This window comes from Quercus robur, chromosome 6 (genome assembly GCF_932294415.1).
Source record: "Quercus robur chromosome 6, dhQueRobu3.1, whole genome shotgun sequence".
In the NCBI taxonomy this organism is placed as follows: Eukaryota; Viridiplantae; Streptophyta; class Magnoliopsida; order Fagales; family Fagaceae; genus Quercus; species Quercus robur.
The window spans coordinates 49,288,726-49,306,696 of NC_065539.1; the positions used below are offsets into that span (position 1 = coordinate 49,288,726).

The 17,971-nt window shown below is 34.1% G+C and overlaps 1 protein-coding gene across 1 annotated transcript; it reads right to left on the reverse strand.

Annotated features, from left to right (window-relative positions):
- Positions 1-2,985: 2,985 nt before the first annotated feature.
- On the reverse strand, positions 2,986-10,187 carry LOC126689245 (F-box/LRR-repeat protein 4). The gene is made up of 8 exons (XM_050384369.1): positions 9,713-10,187; positions 8,592-8,837; positions 7,885-8,291; positions 7,423-7,608; positions 6,612-6,804; positions 4,976-5,052; positions 4,640-4,790; positions 2,986-3,576 (listed from the first exon to the last, which is right to left on the reverse strand). The coding sequence occupies exons 1-8, from the start codon at positions 9,974-9,976 to the stop codon at positions 3,280-3,282; spliced, it is 1,821 nt and encodes a 606-aa protein (XP_050240326.1). The 5' UTR covers positions 9,977-10,187; the 3' UTR covers positions 2,986-3,279.
- Positions 10,188-17,971: the final 7,784 nt, after the last annotated feature.

Genomic DNA, 17,971 nt, shown 5'->3' on the forward strand with positions numbered 1-17,971 from the left:
GCTTTCCATAATTAAAAAAAAAAAGTGTATAAAATGAAAATATATTTTTATGAAAATTTTAAAGAGATGTAAACCTTAATAATATAAGGGGGGAATCTCACAATTTAACACAACACAACAAGAGATGTACAGATTTCAAATCCATAATATCACAGTTTGTTATATTAAAGCAAAATCTTGAAAGCTCATAGTATCATGTGTTATTAAACTTATATCAAGTAATTTATTTAGAAATTGTTTTTATTTAAAAAAAAAAAACAATTAGGCCACGTTTGGTAAACTTAACGTAGATTATAACATGAATGATAATCTTTATTATTGGAATAAAATGTGTTATAATGGAATAACTAAACTTATTCATTAGTTTGGTTGTGAGTTGTAACATTAAAATAAAACTTAAAGATCTAATTTAAGAAATATCTCACTCATACAATTATATTAGAGAGGAATAATTATTCCTCATTTTAAATAATAGCTATTTATAAGGAATGATTATTTACTGTAATAGAAACATAATTAAACTATTGAATAGTTAAACCATATGAATAGTTATTACATTACAATGCCTATTACAGTCTACCAAACCTGTCCTCAAACAATTTTTGAGTTAAATCCTCAAATCATAAGTTCTCATCTCCAAGCTCTACATTAGTTACACCCCTCAATGGTTCCTTGATCCTTCCTGAATTGAAGATTGCCTTAAATTTACTCACTTGCAGAAACTTCTCCTTTTCTTTTTTCCTTTTTTTTTTTTTTTTTTTAAATTATATAGGAAAGGAATGTAAATTTTTTTGCCCCACAACTTAGAGCACGTTTGGTAGGTTATAATAAACACTATAATGTAATAGTTATTCTTATAATTTAGTTATTCTTTAATTTGGTAATGTCTTTATTACAAGAAATAATTATTCCTCAAGAATAACTATTTAAAAAAAATGAAGAATAGCTATTCCTTTTTAATGGTAGTAAATTTGTAATAAATATTCCTTAATTGGTATAATAATTTTTAAAATTAATATATTTCTAAGTAAATAAACTTTCCATATACACATTACAATTATTAAAATAAAAGGTAAAAAAAAAAAAAAAATCATTTCTCTCTTAAATTTAAAAAATGACAAAATTTAACTACAAAATTAGTTGTAGTTTTATATTATAACCTTGCTCAATATCTTTTTATTGAAGGAGAATTTCGACAAATCCACTTTTGGATTACTTCTTCTTATACACTCCATACTTGCAAAATTTTTGGAAAATTAAAGATCAATAGTTATGTCATCAATAAATTGTTTAAATTACAAATTTTTGTAATTTAAAATTATACATAAAATATAAGTATGTAGATCATATAGTAAATAATATCCGATTGACACAAAATTTGATATGTGTATTAAGAGTATAAAGAACATGCAATTCAATAGTTAGATTTTCAAAATAGGTAATAATGTTTATTTTATTGAGTAAGATTGTAACCTAAGATTACAATTAGTTTTGTAACTAAATTTTGTCCTTTAAAAAAAAAATTATTTGTAAGGAAATATGATTGTATGAATAAGATATTTTTTAAAATAGATTTTAAGTTTTATTCTAATGTTACAACTCACAACCAAATTTATGAATATATTTAATTATTCCATTACGACACATTTTATTTCTAATAATGAAGATTACTATTTCTGTTGTAATCTTCATTCAGTATACCAGCTACTTAGTGTCATTGGGATGGTCGGATGAATCCATTTCCTTCTCTCTACCTTCTTCTATTTTTCCCCCAATAATAGAGATGAATTGGGAACATCATCTTCTTCTTCTTCTTCTTCATCTCTCATCTTCTCTTTTTATTTTTTTATTTTTTGTAATTTTGGAAGACCATCTTCTGTTTCTTTTTAATATGTACTTATTTATTCAGGGGAAAAAAAAAACAAAGAATGTATGGGTAGTGAGGTCCATACTCCAATATACTCGTAATTCCCACATGTTGTGAAACATAAATTAGATATATAATAAGACATCTCCTCGCGTGGGAAGAACAGTGCAGGCTACCTCTTTGTTGCTTGAAGTCTTGAACCCTTTTAATACAGCATGAAGATGATCTGTCCAAGCTTGCTTACAATGAGTCTATTTTCTCAGTAGATATAGATTTCTGGGGGAAAAAATGGAAATGATCGGGTAAACAAGGCCATTTGAAGTTTTGGACACAAATTTTCCCTTCTTTATTATTATTATTATTATTTATTTATTTATTAATATTATGGGAAGCAAACACTTCTGGAGCTTTTCATATGGAAACCTTGTCCAGAATGTGTCATGTAATTTGGATTATCCCAGTTTAGATGGTTCAGCGAATAGGAGGGGTGGTCCTCAACATTGGAATTTAAAGAAACACGGTTAAATTCTGATGAGAAAAATCATTGCAAAAGTTGGTTTAAGATTACAACTTGTACGGGCCATTCAATGACATGATATTGACCTAACATTTGACTGAATAAAGAAAACATCTTTCTACTTCAGCATTTTGTTGCTTATTAATCAAGCCATTGGATTTCACATTGGGTGCTATCAAAGATTTTGGGTTTTACAGCATTTTCTAAAGAGACTTGGCCTTTTCAGTCCTGGAGTGTCCCATTGGGAATCTTAGGATTTTGTTGCAGAGTGTCCTATTGCCAAGGAAAGATTTCCACTGCAACTTTTTCAGTTGCAGGGGTTAAATCACTTGTTGGATTGAAAGTTATCCCTAATTTCGGTGGCGAAGAACTTGATTCTGTAGGAGGTATCCAAAGCTATTTCAAATCTAAAAGCTCTTTCCTGGTACTAGAGTTGAAATATCGCCAACCAAGCCAGATGTTATCATTAGTCTATTAAAAAAGGAAAAGAAAAGAAGAGAAAAGGTACGAATCAGTACACATTTGCTGAAGGAAAAATGGGGCCCTAGGTTTTGAAAGCAAAGCTTCATTTTCTCAACCAGACTTTTCTATACATAAGAGCTGCAGTGAGAACATAATTTATTCATTTACACTGAATCATTTCCTAAACACTATTACATTTGGTACAAATATCACACACAAACAATAAATTACAAGATGGCACAACTGACAAACTGAAAGGGGAGCAACAAGGAAAATATATTTTAAAAAAAAAAGAAAAGAAAGGAAAAGGAAACATCAACAGCATGTGCACAAGTAACTGCTTATCTTTCTGAGTGCCAAGATCTGGGCTTCTCACTCGGTTTGTAATCGAACATGTACAAGCTCAGCGTATGTACATAAATTGATGTTGGATCTAAAGCTCCATACAGAGGTAAGTGATGACAGAGCCTGATCTTCGTTTGGTCCGCTCACTAACCTTCCATTTCTCAACCAGAACCTTCTTTATGTTGGTGCAACTGGAAACCACAGTGGCAACTCCAGCTGCAGTTATACCAGGGCAATAAACCATGTGGCAGGATTCAAGCAGGCTACAATTTCTTACAAGGTGGCCTATACCAACATCTGTTATTTGGCGGCAGTGTGACAGAAGTATTTCTTTGAGTAATGGACAGCCTTCTCCTAACTCGGCCATTGCCATATCCCCCAAATTCTGCCAAGATGGACAAATATGTTAGATTGAAGAGGAAACCACACGAAGAGGAGAGGGGGAAATGATAAAATCATTGAATCAAGGAATTGTTTTGACCAAGTTGACTGGTACATAACTCAGGATGTGTGAACTTCACATAACAGCGCATAGATATTAAAGCTTCGTTTGGATAGCGTCTCTCACATCCATGTTTTGCGTTTTTTTTTTTTTTTTTTTGACTAAAGCTTAATGCACTGTTCATGGGACATGAACAGTTTATTTAGCCAATGAACAGTAGTGAACCCAGAAATTTTTTTTTATTATTTTCAGTTTTCAGCAAAATAAATGATATCCAAACGCACACTAAATGTGCATCAATAAAGGCTATTACTTATTACCCAGCGTTTGTATCAAAAAGTTACTACCCACCATTGGACCCAACTATATTAGGTTTTGGGAAGGATGGCTTGGATATGGACCAACTTTTTAACAATGAGAAATGATATGTCTACAATATTTTTACAACAAATTCTAAGTGGCAAGTTGTTACTAGTTGTTATTGTTGGAGCAAAAAAGTAATCTTAGCATTAGTTTGAAATTTGAACCAATAACCATTAACCACCTGTGATTTGTTGTAAAAATGTTGTAGAAATGTTGTAGACATAGCATCTCTCTTTAACAATATTATAATGATGCTGCTCTAAGGATTGAAATTGTGCACTTCACAGCCAAAGACTTTATCATTGCACCAGACAATGGTCCTATTACATACACATCGATATGTAAATAAAATTTTTACTCCACAACCAGATAAAAAAATCAAGTAATTTTATATTTGCACATGTATGCCATCATATTACAGTATCATATGTTTCCAACCACTCATTCAAAGTTTTAAACCCATCTTTCAACTACAGATAGTGCACATCAATATAACAATAGAGCAAGTTGGGGCACTAAATTTCAGTTTCATAAAATTCACATAGAAACAAGTTTTACTAATCAGAGTATATATCCAAGGTTAATGCAAATTTATGCACGCATGCACAGAATCATAAACTGAGGATGGGGAGAGAGAATGCACCTGGAGAACACTTATGTCTAAGGAACGGAGCTGCGGGCAGCCTCTTGCAATGGCTATTATTCCAGCATCTCCAATTTGGTGGCAGCCACTGACATTTAGATGATGTAGTGAGCAACCCTGACCAACGGCAACAAGGGCCTCATCTCCAACCCTAGTGATAAAAAAGGGGCCCCCGGGGGGGGTTTGTTTCAGTCAGAGGTCCGGTAGGATTTATATAATGTTCCATGTAATGATGAAGATTTCAACTGGCAAAATGTTGACTATAGGGGGAAAAATATCTAATTCTCAAGGGTAAGAAATAAAAATATAAAGAGAAAGCTGTGAAGAATATTTTACCTATCACAAAATCGAAGGCTAAGATCTGTAAGAGAGTTACAATACTCACCAATAGCAGAAATTCCCTTATTTCCAATCTATTAATGGCAAAAACAAAAGATATATGAGACTATAGTGCAAGATGTTTACACTAAAAAAAATGTGAATGCCTACTAAGGATGCAGATTTAAAAAAAAATAATACAACTATCGTATTATTTAAAACATTAAATAAAATGCAAATTACACCCTTAAAGTTACAAGTAATTTTGACTCTGTCTCCTAAAGTTTCAAGATTTTGATCTGCTCCCCTAATGTCATATATCGTTTAAATTTGTTCCCTTCTGTCCATGTGCCATGCTTAGCTGTCTTTTAAGTGCCAGCTAAGCCTATCGTGTCTATTAGTTTGACCAATCAAATTATGCTACATCAATTAAATGATGTCAAGTCAATTAAGTAACATAAAAAATGATAAAAATGTAAAAACTATCCCCTATAATCTAAAAAAATACGCATTAAAATTAAATAAAAAAAAATCTTTTCCACCATTTTCTAGGTAGCCAAACAGAAACCTAACTCTAAGAAACCCCAATGCAATTTGTGAACATCACTACAAACACAATCTCCTATCCAAACAATGATGTTAAAATGAAAATAAAATAGAAAATAAGATAAAATGTTACTTTTTTTATTGACATGGACAAAATGAAGTTGATTTAATCACACTTATTTTGAGCTTAGTTGACACTTAATAGACAGGTAGGCATGGCGCATGGATGCAAGGGAATAAATTCAAATGATATGCAATGTAAGGAGAGCGGATCAAAATTTTAAAGCTTTAGGGGGATAAAATCAAAATTACCCTAAACTCAGGTGTATTTAAAATATTTTACTTGTGAAATTTGTACTTTTTTTAAATTGCTAAAAGGACCAGCAACATAGTTAAAAATTCCCATGTTTCCTACATTTTTATAACATTCTTACAAGCAGGGCACTGTAAAAATTGAAGCTGATATTGAAAGAAGCAAAGTACAGAGTATTATTACCCCAACAGTTGATAGAAATATTCTAGATAATAAAGAGGACATATCTCAGCCACTTGTTCAAGCTAGAAGATTGACTGATTAAAGTCAAAGTTTTTTTTTTTGGGGATAGGTAATCAGAGAACTAATATTAATAAGAAAAAAAAAATGAAAAGTACAAGATGTTCATGATGATGAACAATAGGAAACAAATGAAACAAACAGCAAACAAAGGAGAGGGAAATCAGAAAGTTAATCTAAGGGAAAACATAAACTTGGAAAGAGACGAAGAATCAGTAATACCCCAACAGCGAGACCACTCAAAAAGATTATGCTGGCATAAAACCTTTAACTCATCCAACGTCTTCTCCATGTTCTCAAAGGAGCGACGATTTAAAGTCAAAGTTTTGTTCATGATTTATTTGGATGGTTGTTCTCATACCTTCAGTAAGCACTTAAATGCCGCCATGTTTTGTGAGAACAACCATCCAAATGAATCAGGAACAAAATAGAATTTTTGAAGATAAAATAAATGAAAGGAATACTTAGAATACTAACGAAAATTTTGGCAAATTAGTCAAGGCATTAGTTCGGCAAAATATGCAATACAAGAACTAATTGTGAGAGAGTGAGGACCTCATAACACCGCCGAATGTGAAGTTTCTTTAAGTTCCTGCAGCCCCTAGCTATACCACAAATGCCTTCATCTCCAATACTAGAGCAATCTACCAAGTGAAGAGCTTGCAATTTGTTACAGCCCCTTCCAACTTCAAGAAGGGCTTTATTACCTATCTTTTGGCAGAACAACAGTGCTAACTCAGTGAGTTGCCTGCAAATATTCAGAGCTAAGATTAGCATCTTCACAAAAGTATCCACAGACTGTATCAAACAAATGTTAAATATTTAGCCAAAAGCCAATAATATGTAACTAGCTTTGATCAATGTAAAATGCAAGAAATATACTTCAAATTAAGCAGAATGCGAGCAAAACCTAACTATAAAATGCAAGGAACATGTGACTAAATCCATCCAAACCCTTAACTGAGAGGAAGCCATGATACTTTTACACAGATTGGATAACATCTATTTGATGAATTTAATATTTTCCTCATTCACTAAGTTGAGTGGAAAACATTTTACCAAGGCTGCTACTGCAGAAGACAGGTGAGTATCCATCATTCCATATGATGGAAGAACTTTACACCGTAATGATAAAAAAGAAAGTGCCAAAACATTGAAATTTTTTTCAAAATGTCAATGAAATGATATTAAATAATTTTAACAGGTTAGTAAAAGCATGTAGCTCAAATGAATACTTGTAGAGCTCAAGAGCAATGGGGCTAGTAGCTTGTGTGATATTGTGAACCAAACATGACTTTCAATCAATGCACACGTTATCATAACCACATACCCAAGTCATTAAGATTAGGCTGGGAGAGAAACATACTGGCAATATTTTCCAATAGATTCCAGTCCCAAAGTTCCGATATTATGGCACCCATTAACTTCGAGATGTGTAAGTTCCTTGCAACCAGTTGCAATTGCTTCCAAACCCTTGTCGCTCAGGAAATAGCAATCACTAAGAGTGAGATTTTTTAACTTCTTACAACCACTGCCGATAGCACGTAGACCCCTGAAACATGTTAAGTGGAAGTAAATAAGCAATGAGAATCTAAGTGGGAATAAATGAAATAAATACCCTAAATACTTAGGACAACGACATTAAGCAAAACCGGTGACACAATAAAGACTGGCTCAACTTCATCAATAATTCCAACTACTTTGAAAGATAAATGTGTCTAAGAATAATAGAAAACACACACCAAATTCTTATCGCAAAACAGATAAAGGGAAAAAAAAAAATGAAAGAAAGAAGCAAATAACAATTGGCAGATGGACAGTAACTGACTTATCAGTAAATTTCTGCAAACTGTATAGAGCCAGAAACTCGAGTGACAAACAACAAGTGCCCACAACTGCCAAAGCCTCATCAGTAACATTGACACATTGTATCTTCAGAACTTTTAAAAGAGGACATCCTTTGGCTACAGCAAGCATCCCTTTGTCACTCACGTACTCCGAATCCAATGACAAGGTCTCAAGAGATTTACAGTGCAACCCAACAGCTTCCAATGAGATATCAGTTATTTTTGCACAAGCTGCAACTCCAAGAGTATTTAATGATTTCCCACAACCAAGTGCTAATTCAACCACACCCGCATCAGTCAAACCTTCACAAAAACGCAAATTCAAATCTTCAAGCCGCTTGCAGCACTGTCCAACAGCAGCTAGACCTGGATCTCCAACATAGCAACCCTGGAAAAAAGTGTAAAAAAGTAAAGCTTATGATAATGTATTGCACTGACATATAGAATCGAAAGTAAATGACAAAATGAAGAGTATGAACATTTAATGCCAAGCCCTTCCCATCTGAAGGGACAGAACAGTTAAATCTCAACTAAGTAGGCAATGATGATTGCAAAACTGGCTTTAAAAGAAAAGAAAAAAAAAAAAAAAAACTTGCATCAATCACAAACGTAGGCAAGGCATTACGTAATACAATATAAAAAAATCAGCAAGTAGAACAGTGTTGAGTTCAATTAACCAAAGATTTACCTGTAAATCCAAAGACTTCAACAAACTACACTTTTGAGCTAATGATGCTAAACCCATGCTTGTCACATTATTGCACCAAATTAAGCTCAACTTCTCAAGTTTTGAAAAGCCTTCACCAAGGACACTCAACATAGCATCCGATATAGAAGACGTCTCAAAATCACTGTCTTCAGACCCGCTTTTCTCCTTCACATAACGCCGTTTTTTTGTATATGAACTCGTGGATTCACTGCCACATCTTCTTCTCTACACATAGAAACTTGTCTTATCACATAATCAAACTATTTAACAAGCTAAAGAAACACTGAAAATAAACTCAAAGTTCCTCTTTTTGCAAAGGCGCTGTTTGTTAAAACCAATGTACCTTTCCAAACATATATTACAGAAATTTTTTCCTTTCCTCACGTTAAAAGCCCCAAATTCACCCAACAAAACAAAATGGTCAAGAGTTGGAACAATTTGCTGTAACCAATAACCTAGGATGCATGGACATGGACACAGACACCAGTACGGTAACAAGTATGATACAGCGACACGAGCAATTTTTAAAAAATTATAACATGATCTGGTAGATAGGACACCATTACAAGTACGGAAGTGTCCGTGCATCCTAGCCAATAACCTTAAGAATCATATAGTGCTCAACTGAACTCTAATAAACAAAATCATACCCAAAACAAACGCAAAAACAGTAATCGTCACAAATTTAAACTATAGTGGAATTATGATTTGTGTCCGTTTGGAAAAGGCTTATTTCCTTATTTGCATAATGTGAGATTATTTCAAATAAAGTAGAGATTTTGCTAATTGGCAAATGCTTGAATCTAAAAACTTCCCATTTCTTAATCGAAACTGATTGAAAATCAAATTATCCAATTCAATTACCTTCAATGCCCAAAAATCACATTTTGAGAATCATAAAGTGCTCAGCTCAATTGAACTCCAATAAACAAAACAAAAATCTCACAAATTTAAACTAAAGTGAAAATGTGACAATAAATCCAAAAGCTTCTCCTTCTCTCAATTGAAATTGATCAAGAATCAAAACTATCAAATTCAATGGCCAAACTCAAATATTATTGAACCCTAAATCCCTAACCTAAAAATGAGAGAGGGCTTACGAACTGAATCGGGAGCGACAAGCGCTCGTCAATGTGGACGGTCTTGACGTTGACGAAGCGACGAGTGATGCGGCTGAGGAAGTGGTCAGGGCAGCCGGAGGCGCCGATATGGAGGGTAGAGCGGCTGAGGCGCTCGAGGTTGAGCCACCGCTTGCAGACGAGAGAGCAGGCATCGCGGCTCGGCTTCGAGTCGAGGAGCCGCCGGAAAATCTCGATGAGTAGCTCGTCGGGAAGACATCTGTTGATCCGATCATGCCCTCGCATTTTTGTTGTTACGAAACGGTGTAGTTTTCAGAACTTGAGAAGTGGTATATTTGTAATGGAAAAGCGGTGGAGTCGGCGGTTATTTTTATTTATTTTTTTATTTATAAGGTGATGAGGAGAGAAGGAAACGTATCTGGGTGTTGTGGTGTGGTGTGTGTTCCAAGACGTGAGTTTCGAACAGTAGAGAGGTGGCGTGAAGTGGAATTGCGGAACAACGACTTTCTTTTTGTTGGGCAATGTGTCAAAGGTATAAAGGTAACTTTCATTTTTTTTTTTTTTCTTTTTTATATATATCAGCGACAATTTTTAGGAAATAGCAGCATCACTGGCAAAGCTGGGTCAAGTACTCTTTTGTGTGCAGTGATTCAGTTGAGTTATATGGCAGCAAGTATTTGACACTTTGTCCCATGTCTAATTCACAAGGAATATTTAAGACTCAATTATTTTGCTATGGAATATAAAAAATTATAAGACCATAATTGTTATGACAGGTGTAGTAAACGGAAAATGTCAGAAAATAAAATCATGGGTCTTTATGAAGATGATAGGAAAATAAAATCATGGGTCTTTATGAAGATGATAGGTAGCTCGTCATAGTTTGTCACGTATGATAATTATGGTAAAAATTGTAACATTTTATGTTATACTAGTGCTCCGTTTGTTTCAAAGTAAAATATTCTCAAATTTGAAATATTTTACATGTAAAATATTTTACTGAAAATATTTTCATTTTACCGTGTTTGACTGCATACAAAGAAAATCATTTTCAAGTTTTGTCTAATGTAAAATATGAACATCTTTCTAACTCATAGCACATCGGATCAGTACATATCCAACCATAGATGGCATTCTTTAAATACAAGAGAACAATATGGGGGGACAAATGCATAGGATAAAAGGGGATTGCAAGTGGATCTTGAGGGATCTTCTGGCAAAGAACAGGCTGCAAGATAGGATCAATTGTGAGAGATTCACAATAGATAACAAGATTAGTACCACCAAGGGAGGACCACAATTCTCTCTATCCATGAATATGACTCAGGTAATTGAAACAGTGAAGGGAAATCCCTGTAAGAGACGCATTCAATTTGAGTACACTTGCAGTTGTCATTGCCATTTCCAGATTCATTGTAAATTTGTAACAGTCTAGCCATAGCCACTTGCTCAGCCCCATGTTATAAGATTTGCAGTTCAGGCATTTCTGAGCCACAACATGGAACTGTACCTTTGATTTTTTACCGCAGTCATTGCAAAGGATCCAAACCATAGTCTATTTGGAGCTACTAGAAGATTACCGGTAAATCCAAAGCCACAAACCATGGAAAAAATAATCAATATCTACCACAATTATCCTATGAGAAACAACTGAAATCTGCCACCAAAATGAAAAATTAAGACCCATGAAAAACAATCCACCTATGTCGTCCATCAAGCCACCAGCATCCTGCCTCTGTCGAGTCGTCGACAAACCCAAACCATACCCGAAATCCTTCAAACAATTGAGACCCAAAATCCATCAACCCAAAAACTATCCAATTTCAATCACCAGATCCACCTTCGACCCACTAAAATCAAGCTCCATCGCAACTCAATCTCCAGAAACCTAACTAAACAAGATTGACAGTGGCGCTGGAAAAAAAAGGAAAAAAAAAAAAAAAAAAAAAAAAGAGATGGAGAACAACGAAAAACAATTAGTAAAATGAGAAATCGAACTTGAGAACTAAAGGTGGCGTCAATGACATGGAGCTGGTGAAGGGAGAGCTAGTGATGGGTGTTGTCGAAGAGGGTGTAGCCGGTGATGGGTGGGAGAGAAGGGCTGATGGTGGGCTGGGTTGTGGAGAAAACTGAGAAAGCTTGAGATGAGAAAGAAAGGCAATGTATCGGGACAGAGCAAGTCCAACCAATGTAAAATATTTTACCAATATTTCAAGTGTAAAATATTTTACACAAATTTACCTTAATTGGTTTTTGTAGGGGTAAGGGCCCAAGATCATATATTGGGCTTTAGGCTTCACCTGGGAGAATTGACAAGTCTGAGGAGAGGCAAATAGTTGTTGAAAGATCCCCAGTTAAAGTCTCATAAGCAGGGAATGAATGGAAGATGATCCAAGGAGGAATACCTCCTCGGATAAAAATGTGCCTCATAAACACATGAGAAAGAAGGAAACACAAAATATCTAAGGAAAAGCTGCTACCACCGCATTAAATGCATTGCAACTACTTTTCTAGCCGCATTTATGTGGAGAAGACCATTGAACAGTGCTGTCTTGGCTACCACAACTCACAGAAGGCTGAAAAGGGTGTCTAATGGGATGGACACTCAAGTAAAAACTTAGATGATCAACAAGTGTAGGATCAAGATGGCCCAAAAGGAGCTATATAATGTGAGAGACCCTCCATGAGAAAAAAAGACGGAAAGGAGAGGGAAAAAATAGGATAGCAATCTAAATCATTCTGATATTTTAGAGTGATCATTATATACAGATTTAACCTCCTCGGACTGAAAGTTTATTGATTTCAGCATCCTTTATTTGTATTTGATCGCCATGCAATTCAATACTAGTCGTTGTCCAACTCATTAAGACCTAGTTCTTTAACCCATTCTCTACAAATTCATTGTATTGGGCTCATTGGACCAAGACTCCATACATTTTGGGCTTGGGCCCCAAACTGTGACCTTACAGTTTTATTGACTGAAAATATTTTACTTTTAACCAAATATTTTACTTCAAAACAAACACTGTAAAATGTGAAAATATTTTACGTCAAAACAAACAAAGCATAGAATTACTCTTGCAACACCACCGCACACCCTTAGTATGTTGGTCATTTTACAAGTATAAGTTCTTGTAGGGTGTGAGGGTAAGGGCCGGGGTTCAAGCCTTCAAGAGGAAACTTTACACACATATACACTTATATTAGGCTATAGTAGAATTTTTATCTTATAAAAAAAAAAAAAAAAAAGAATTACTCTTGCAACATTAGACTCAATCTAGCTCCTAGCATAACAAGTAAACTACTAGTAATGCCAATTTGGATGAACATTTTGCGGCAATTAGTGTAATCGGTGAGTTTTAACAATAAATGAATCTTTGATTTAGTATAATTATTATTTTGTGAAAACACACAAGTTTTTTTGCTCAATGTAGGAAAATTGTTTTATTCATAGCATCATTATTATTATAAAATTTGTAAGGACTAGAAATGGAACTTTAGCACACTAAGTACAACGAATGAGAGTCCAATGAGCTTAAAACAAAATATTTGTTAGAGAATGGGCTTAGCAATAAAACACCTTAGCAAACTAAGTATGGGCCAGGACTGATAGAATAGACATTAATAAGGATGAAAACACAAAATGGTGGAAATAATGCTCCTCGGAGATGTTCTTATATTTAACTCAAGCTTCTCTTTGTTTTTCCTTTTCACGGTGGCCCTTTCCTTATATAGTGTTGGAAATATTTTAATGAATAAACAAGTTTTGATACAAAAATAATATCCCAAATACTTAGTGTAGGGTCACGGTTTGAGGCCCAAGTCCAAAATGTATGAAATCTTGGTCCAATGAGCCCAATACAATGAATTTGTAGAGAATGGGTCAAAGAATTAGGTCTTAATGAATTGGACAACGGCTAGTATTGAATTGCATGGTGTTCAAATACGAACCAAGGATGTTAATATTAATAAACTTCCAGTCCGAGGAGGTTGAATCTGGATACAATGCCCACTTAGAATAATTTAAATTGCTTCCTCTTTTTTCTCTCCCTCTTTCGATTCATTTCTCATGGAGGGTCTTTCACATTATATAGCTGCTCTTGGTTCATCCTGATCATACACTTGTTGATCATCTGAGTCCCTACTTGAGTACCCGTCCCATCAGACACCCCTTTCAGCCTTCTGTGAGTTGTGATAGCTAAGGCAGCACTGTTCAGAGGTCTTCTCCATATAAATGCGGTCAAAAAAGTAACTGCAACGCATCTAATGCGGTGGTAGTAGTTTTTCCTTAGATATTTTGAGTTTCCTTCCTTCTCGTACGTTCATAGGGCACACTTAGTGCATACTTGGACTACATTTGTCATGTCCGAAGAGGTATTCCTCTTCGGATATCCTTCTATTCATACCCTACTTGTGAGATTTCAACTGGGAACCTCTTAGTAGCTATTCGTTCCTCCTCGGACTTGTCTATGTCCTTGGACAAGGCTCAAGGCCCAATACGCTACTTTGGGCCCTAGTCCCTACACTTAGCAAGAACATAAAATAAAAAAAGAATTTAGAACAATCTCACAATACTATAGAATCACGCTACGAAAGCGTTGTTCTTAAAGGTTGATTCATGCCATCTGGAGTAAAACTCGGTGCGGCTGGTTCTCTTGACCAAACAACCTCCCAGGATTAGACTATAGCGTCAACTTTCGTGACGGACACACTTCCACTCACGAAAGTTCAAGAACAACCCTCTATTGTCTTTCCTTAGAACAAATATAAATTGTAGAAAAATATGTGGGAGAGAAAGATAGTAGAATTGTGTATATCTAAAATATAGAGTAGTAAAAGGTCCCTTTAGAAAATGTGTTATGATGAGTATTATATAGACTACTTATGAAGATAATAGTCTATAGTTATTGGTTACTAATAACCCTTAAAAGCCCAATGGCTATATTATCAATTATTGTAACCCTTAAAAGCCCAACGGCTATATTATTAATTATTGCCTAACAGCTATTTTTCTCATAATTGCTTAACAGCTATTTTTCTCATAAATTTCCAACGATTAGAAAATAAATAAGAATAAAAGTGTTTGAAACACACACCTACACCAACAATCCCCCACATGTTACAAACACAAAATAGGAAAGACACGCAACTAAAAAAGCATGCATCAATATAGTACTAGAAGGTTTTAACCATACATAGGATAAATAAGTATAAACTAAAAGACAATGGTAGAGTTAAAACTCTTTTAACCAAGCTATTAGTAAACCAAACTTGCCACCCACATAACTTTCTTTATCAAGGTTGTTCTTAAGCGGGTTGGCGCCTTATCCAGGCCATGCGCCATTGGGCTTCATGAGAGCTCTAGAGACCTACCCAGAAAGTCTTATTGGAAGCAACACAACTTCCACTCACACATAGGTGACATCCATCAGGAGTGCGTGCAGAACACCCTATCCTAACAAGTAGAGAGTATGGATCCATTAAGAGCCCAAAGCTCAACCTCCAACAATCTGCAACTTAATCGGTAGCACCCATCAGGAGTGCGTGCAGATACACCCCATCCTAACAGGTAGGGATATAGATCCATTAAGAGCCTAAGCTCATCCTCTCCAAATTCTGCAACTTAGCACTGTTTCACACCATAGGGATGGACTCATCACTAATTTCCTTAACAAGATAGTGGAAAACACATAATAAATGACAATGTCCATGGACCACTAATGACCTCTACCCATTTAACCTCTTGTGTGGAATCACCCATCATAGAGGTTAGATATTAGCCATAGTGTCGTAACTTGGGTATCAGTCCAATCCCCCTAGATGTTTTAGTCACTAGCCTCCTTGCTGGTGGTTTGGTCAAAGGATCGGCCAAGTTCCTTTTAGACCTCACAAAGTTCAATGACATAACATCATTGTCAATACGCTGCCTTAGCCTTAATTGGATATGTTGACTTTTCCCATTATAAACTTTGCTCTTAACACGTGTTATGGTAGTCTGGCAATCACAAGGAAAGCAAACAGAGACAATAGAGTTAGTAAAATAAGGCATATCAATTAATATACTCTTAAGCCATACAGCTTTGGACCCAGCCTTCTCTAAGGCCACTAACTTTGTTTCCATATTAAATCTCACTATACAAGTCTTCTTGGATGACTTCCAAGAAACAGCTCTTCCAGCTAGTGTGAACACATATCCACTAGTGAGCTTTACATAATCTGTATCAGAGATCTAGTTAGCATCACAATATCTTTTTAAAACAACAGGATAACCACAATATGACAAAAAAAAAAAAAAAAGCCCCCTTTGAATATATCAATAATATATATATTGTATCACAATGCTCAACACTAGGACTATGAGTGTATTTACTCAATCTACCAACATCATATGCAATATCAGGGCGACTACAGTTTGTCAAAAATATTAAACAACCAATAATTTGTGCTTACTTATCTTGTGAAACATTATCACCACATTTTTGACCAAGTGCACCTTTAAGTCATACATAATAGACATAGGTCACATATCAAAGTGTTTAATTTTTTTTTTTTTTCACATAATGAGATTGTGATAGTACACTGCAATCATTATCCCTAAGGATCTTGATGCCTAAAATAACATTTGCCCCAACCAAAATTTTCATATCAAATTTAGAGGTAAGAAAACATTTAGTATCATGCACAACATTATAGCTAGTTCCAAATATAAGTAAGTCATCAACATATAAACAAATAATGACACCTTCATTATTATTTAACTTATTATATATGCATTTATCCTCATGACCATAAATCACAAATCCATGTGTAAGTATCATATATCAAAATTTTCATGTCATTATATAGGTGCTTGTTTTAATCCATACAAGGATTTAACCAATTTACAAACTTTATGTTATTGTCCAAGGACAACACAACCCTCGGGTTGCTCCATATAAATTTTTTTTTTTTTAATTCACCTATTAGAAAAACATTTTTAACATCCATATGATGTATAATAAGTTTGTAAATAGATACAATGACAAACAAAATTCTTATAGATGCAATTCTAATAAATGAAGAATAAGTATCAAATAATCAACATGATATTTTGCTTATAGCCTTATGTTACCGAGCATGCCTTATACTTTTCTATGATCCTATTTGGTTATTATTTTCTTTTAGAAACCCACTTGCAACCATACAATTTTGTTTTAAGCACCCGCTTACAACTAATAGGCTTAACCTTAGGTGGAAGCTTAACCCATTCCAAGTGTGATTAGACATAATCTAATAATTTGTTAAAAACTTCCAACCGTAATGGTGCATCAACAAATTTAATTGCATCATAATAACTTACTTGTTCATCTTCAACAATAAAAGTAAGAAAATTGTTACTGTAACTCTTTTTCTCCTTAGTTCGCTTACTTCTTCTCAATTCTTGCACATTACAACAAGATTATTAGAAGTATTAATAGGTTCATGAAACATATTTTCCTTATTTTTCAAAGGAAACTCATACTTAAAAAAGTATTTTTAAGATTTAACAATAGTATTAAATTCTAAATTCATCACTATTAATGAAAATAATTTTATATCATGAACTATAGAAAACATAACCAATAAACACACAATCACATATTTAAGAATCAAGTTTCCTCCTTTTAGGTTCATGTAGCATGACCTTAAGCAAGTACCCCCAGACTTTGAGGTATTCTCCTTTTAGATTTGGGTAACATTCTAGCGAACCACCCCCACAATTCAAGGTATACCAAGTTAGGCTTACACCATTTTCAACTTCATTTTATATTTTATAAAAATTTCCAAAATTTCATCTTTGGTTCCTAATAAACAAAGCTAAGTAAAAATAGAATGGTCATCAACAAATATTACATAAAATCTTTTATTACCTCTAGTCATTGTATGTTTTAAATCATCCAAATTACTATGTACCAAACTAAAGAGTTTGGTTCCTCTTGTTACAGATTTGCAAGGTTTTTTTATTTATTTCAAATTCACAAAAACCTATCCTCCTTCTCAAAACAACACATATAGCCAATAAAATATGTAAATATATTTTATCAATATCACTCTTGCACTTGGTGGATAAAAGGAATATTTATTCCCTAATACTATATCTTATCCATTAGCCCAAAATACTAGTTGGATAATTTATTTATTTTTTCATATATAAAGAAACTTTTAATTATTTTCCATAATTATCATTTCATATATGTGTGTCAAGAGATGTAAGAATATAGCACTTGTACATAAAGCCAATAGCCTCTACTACTAAAAACC

Coding starts and splice junctions, on each gene's coding strand:
- LOC126689245 (XM_050384369.1), bottom strand. CDS start 9,976: ATGCGAGGGCATGATCGGATCAACAGATGTCTTCCCGACGAGCTACTC. Junction 6,805..7,422: donor TCTATTGGAAAATATTGCCA/GTATGTTTCTCT, acceptor GAATATTTGCAG/GCAACTCACTGAGTTAGCAC. Junction 3,577..4,639: donor TAGACATAAGTGTTCTCCAG/GTGCATTCTCTC, acceptor CCATCTTGGCAG/AATTTGGGGGATATGGCAAT.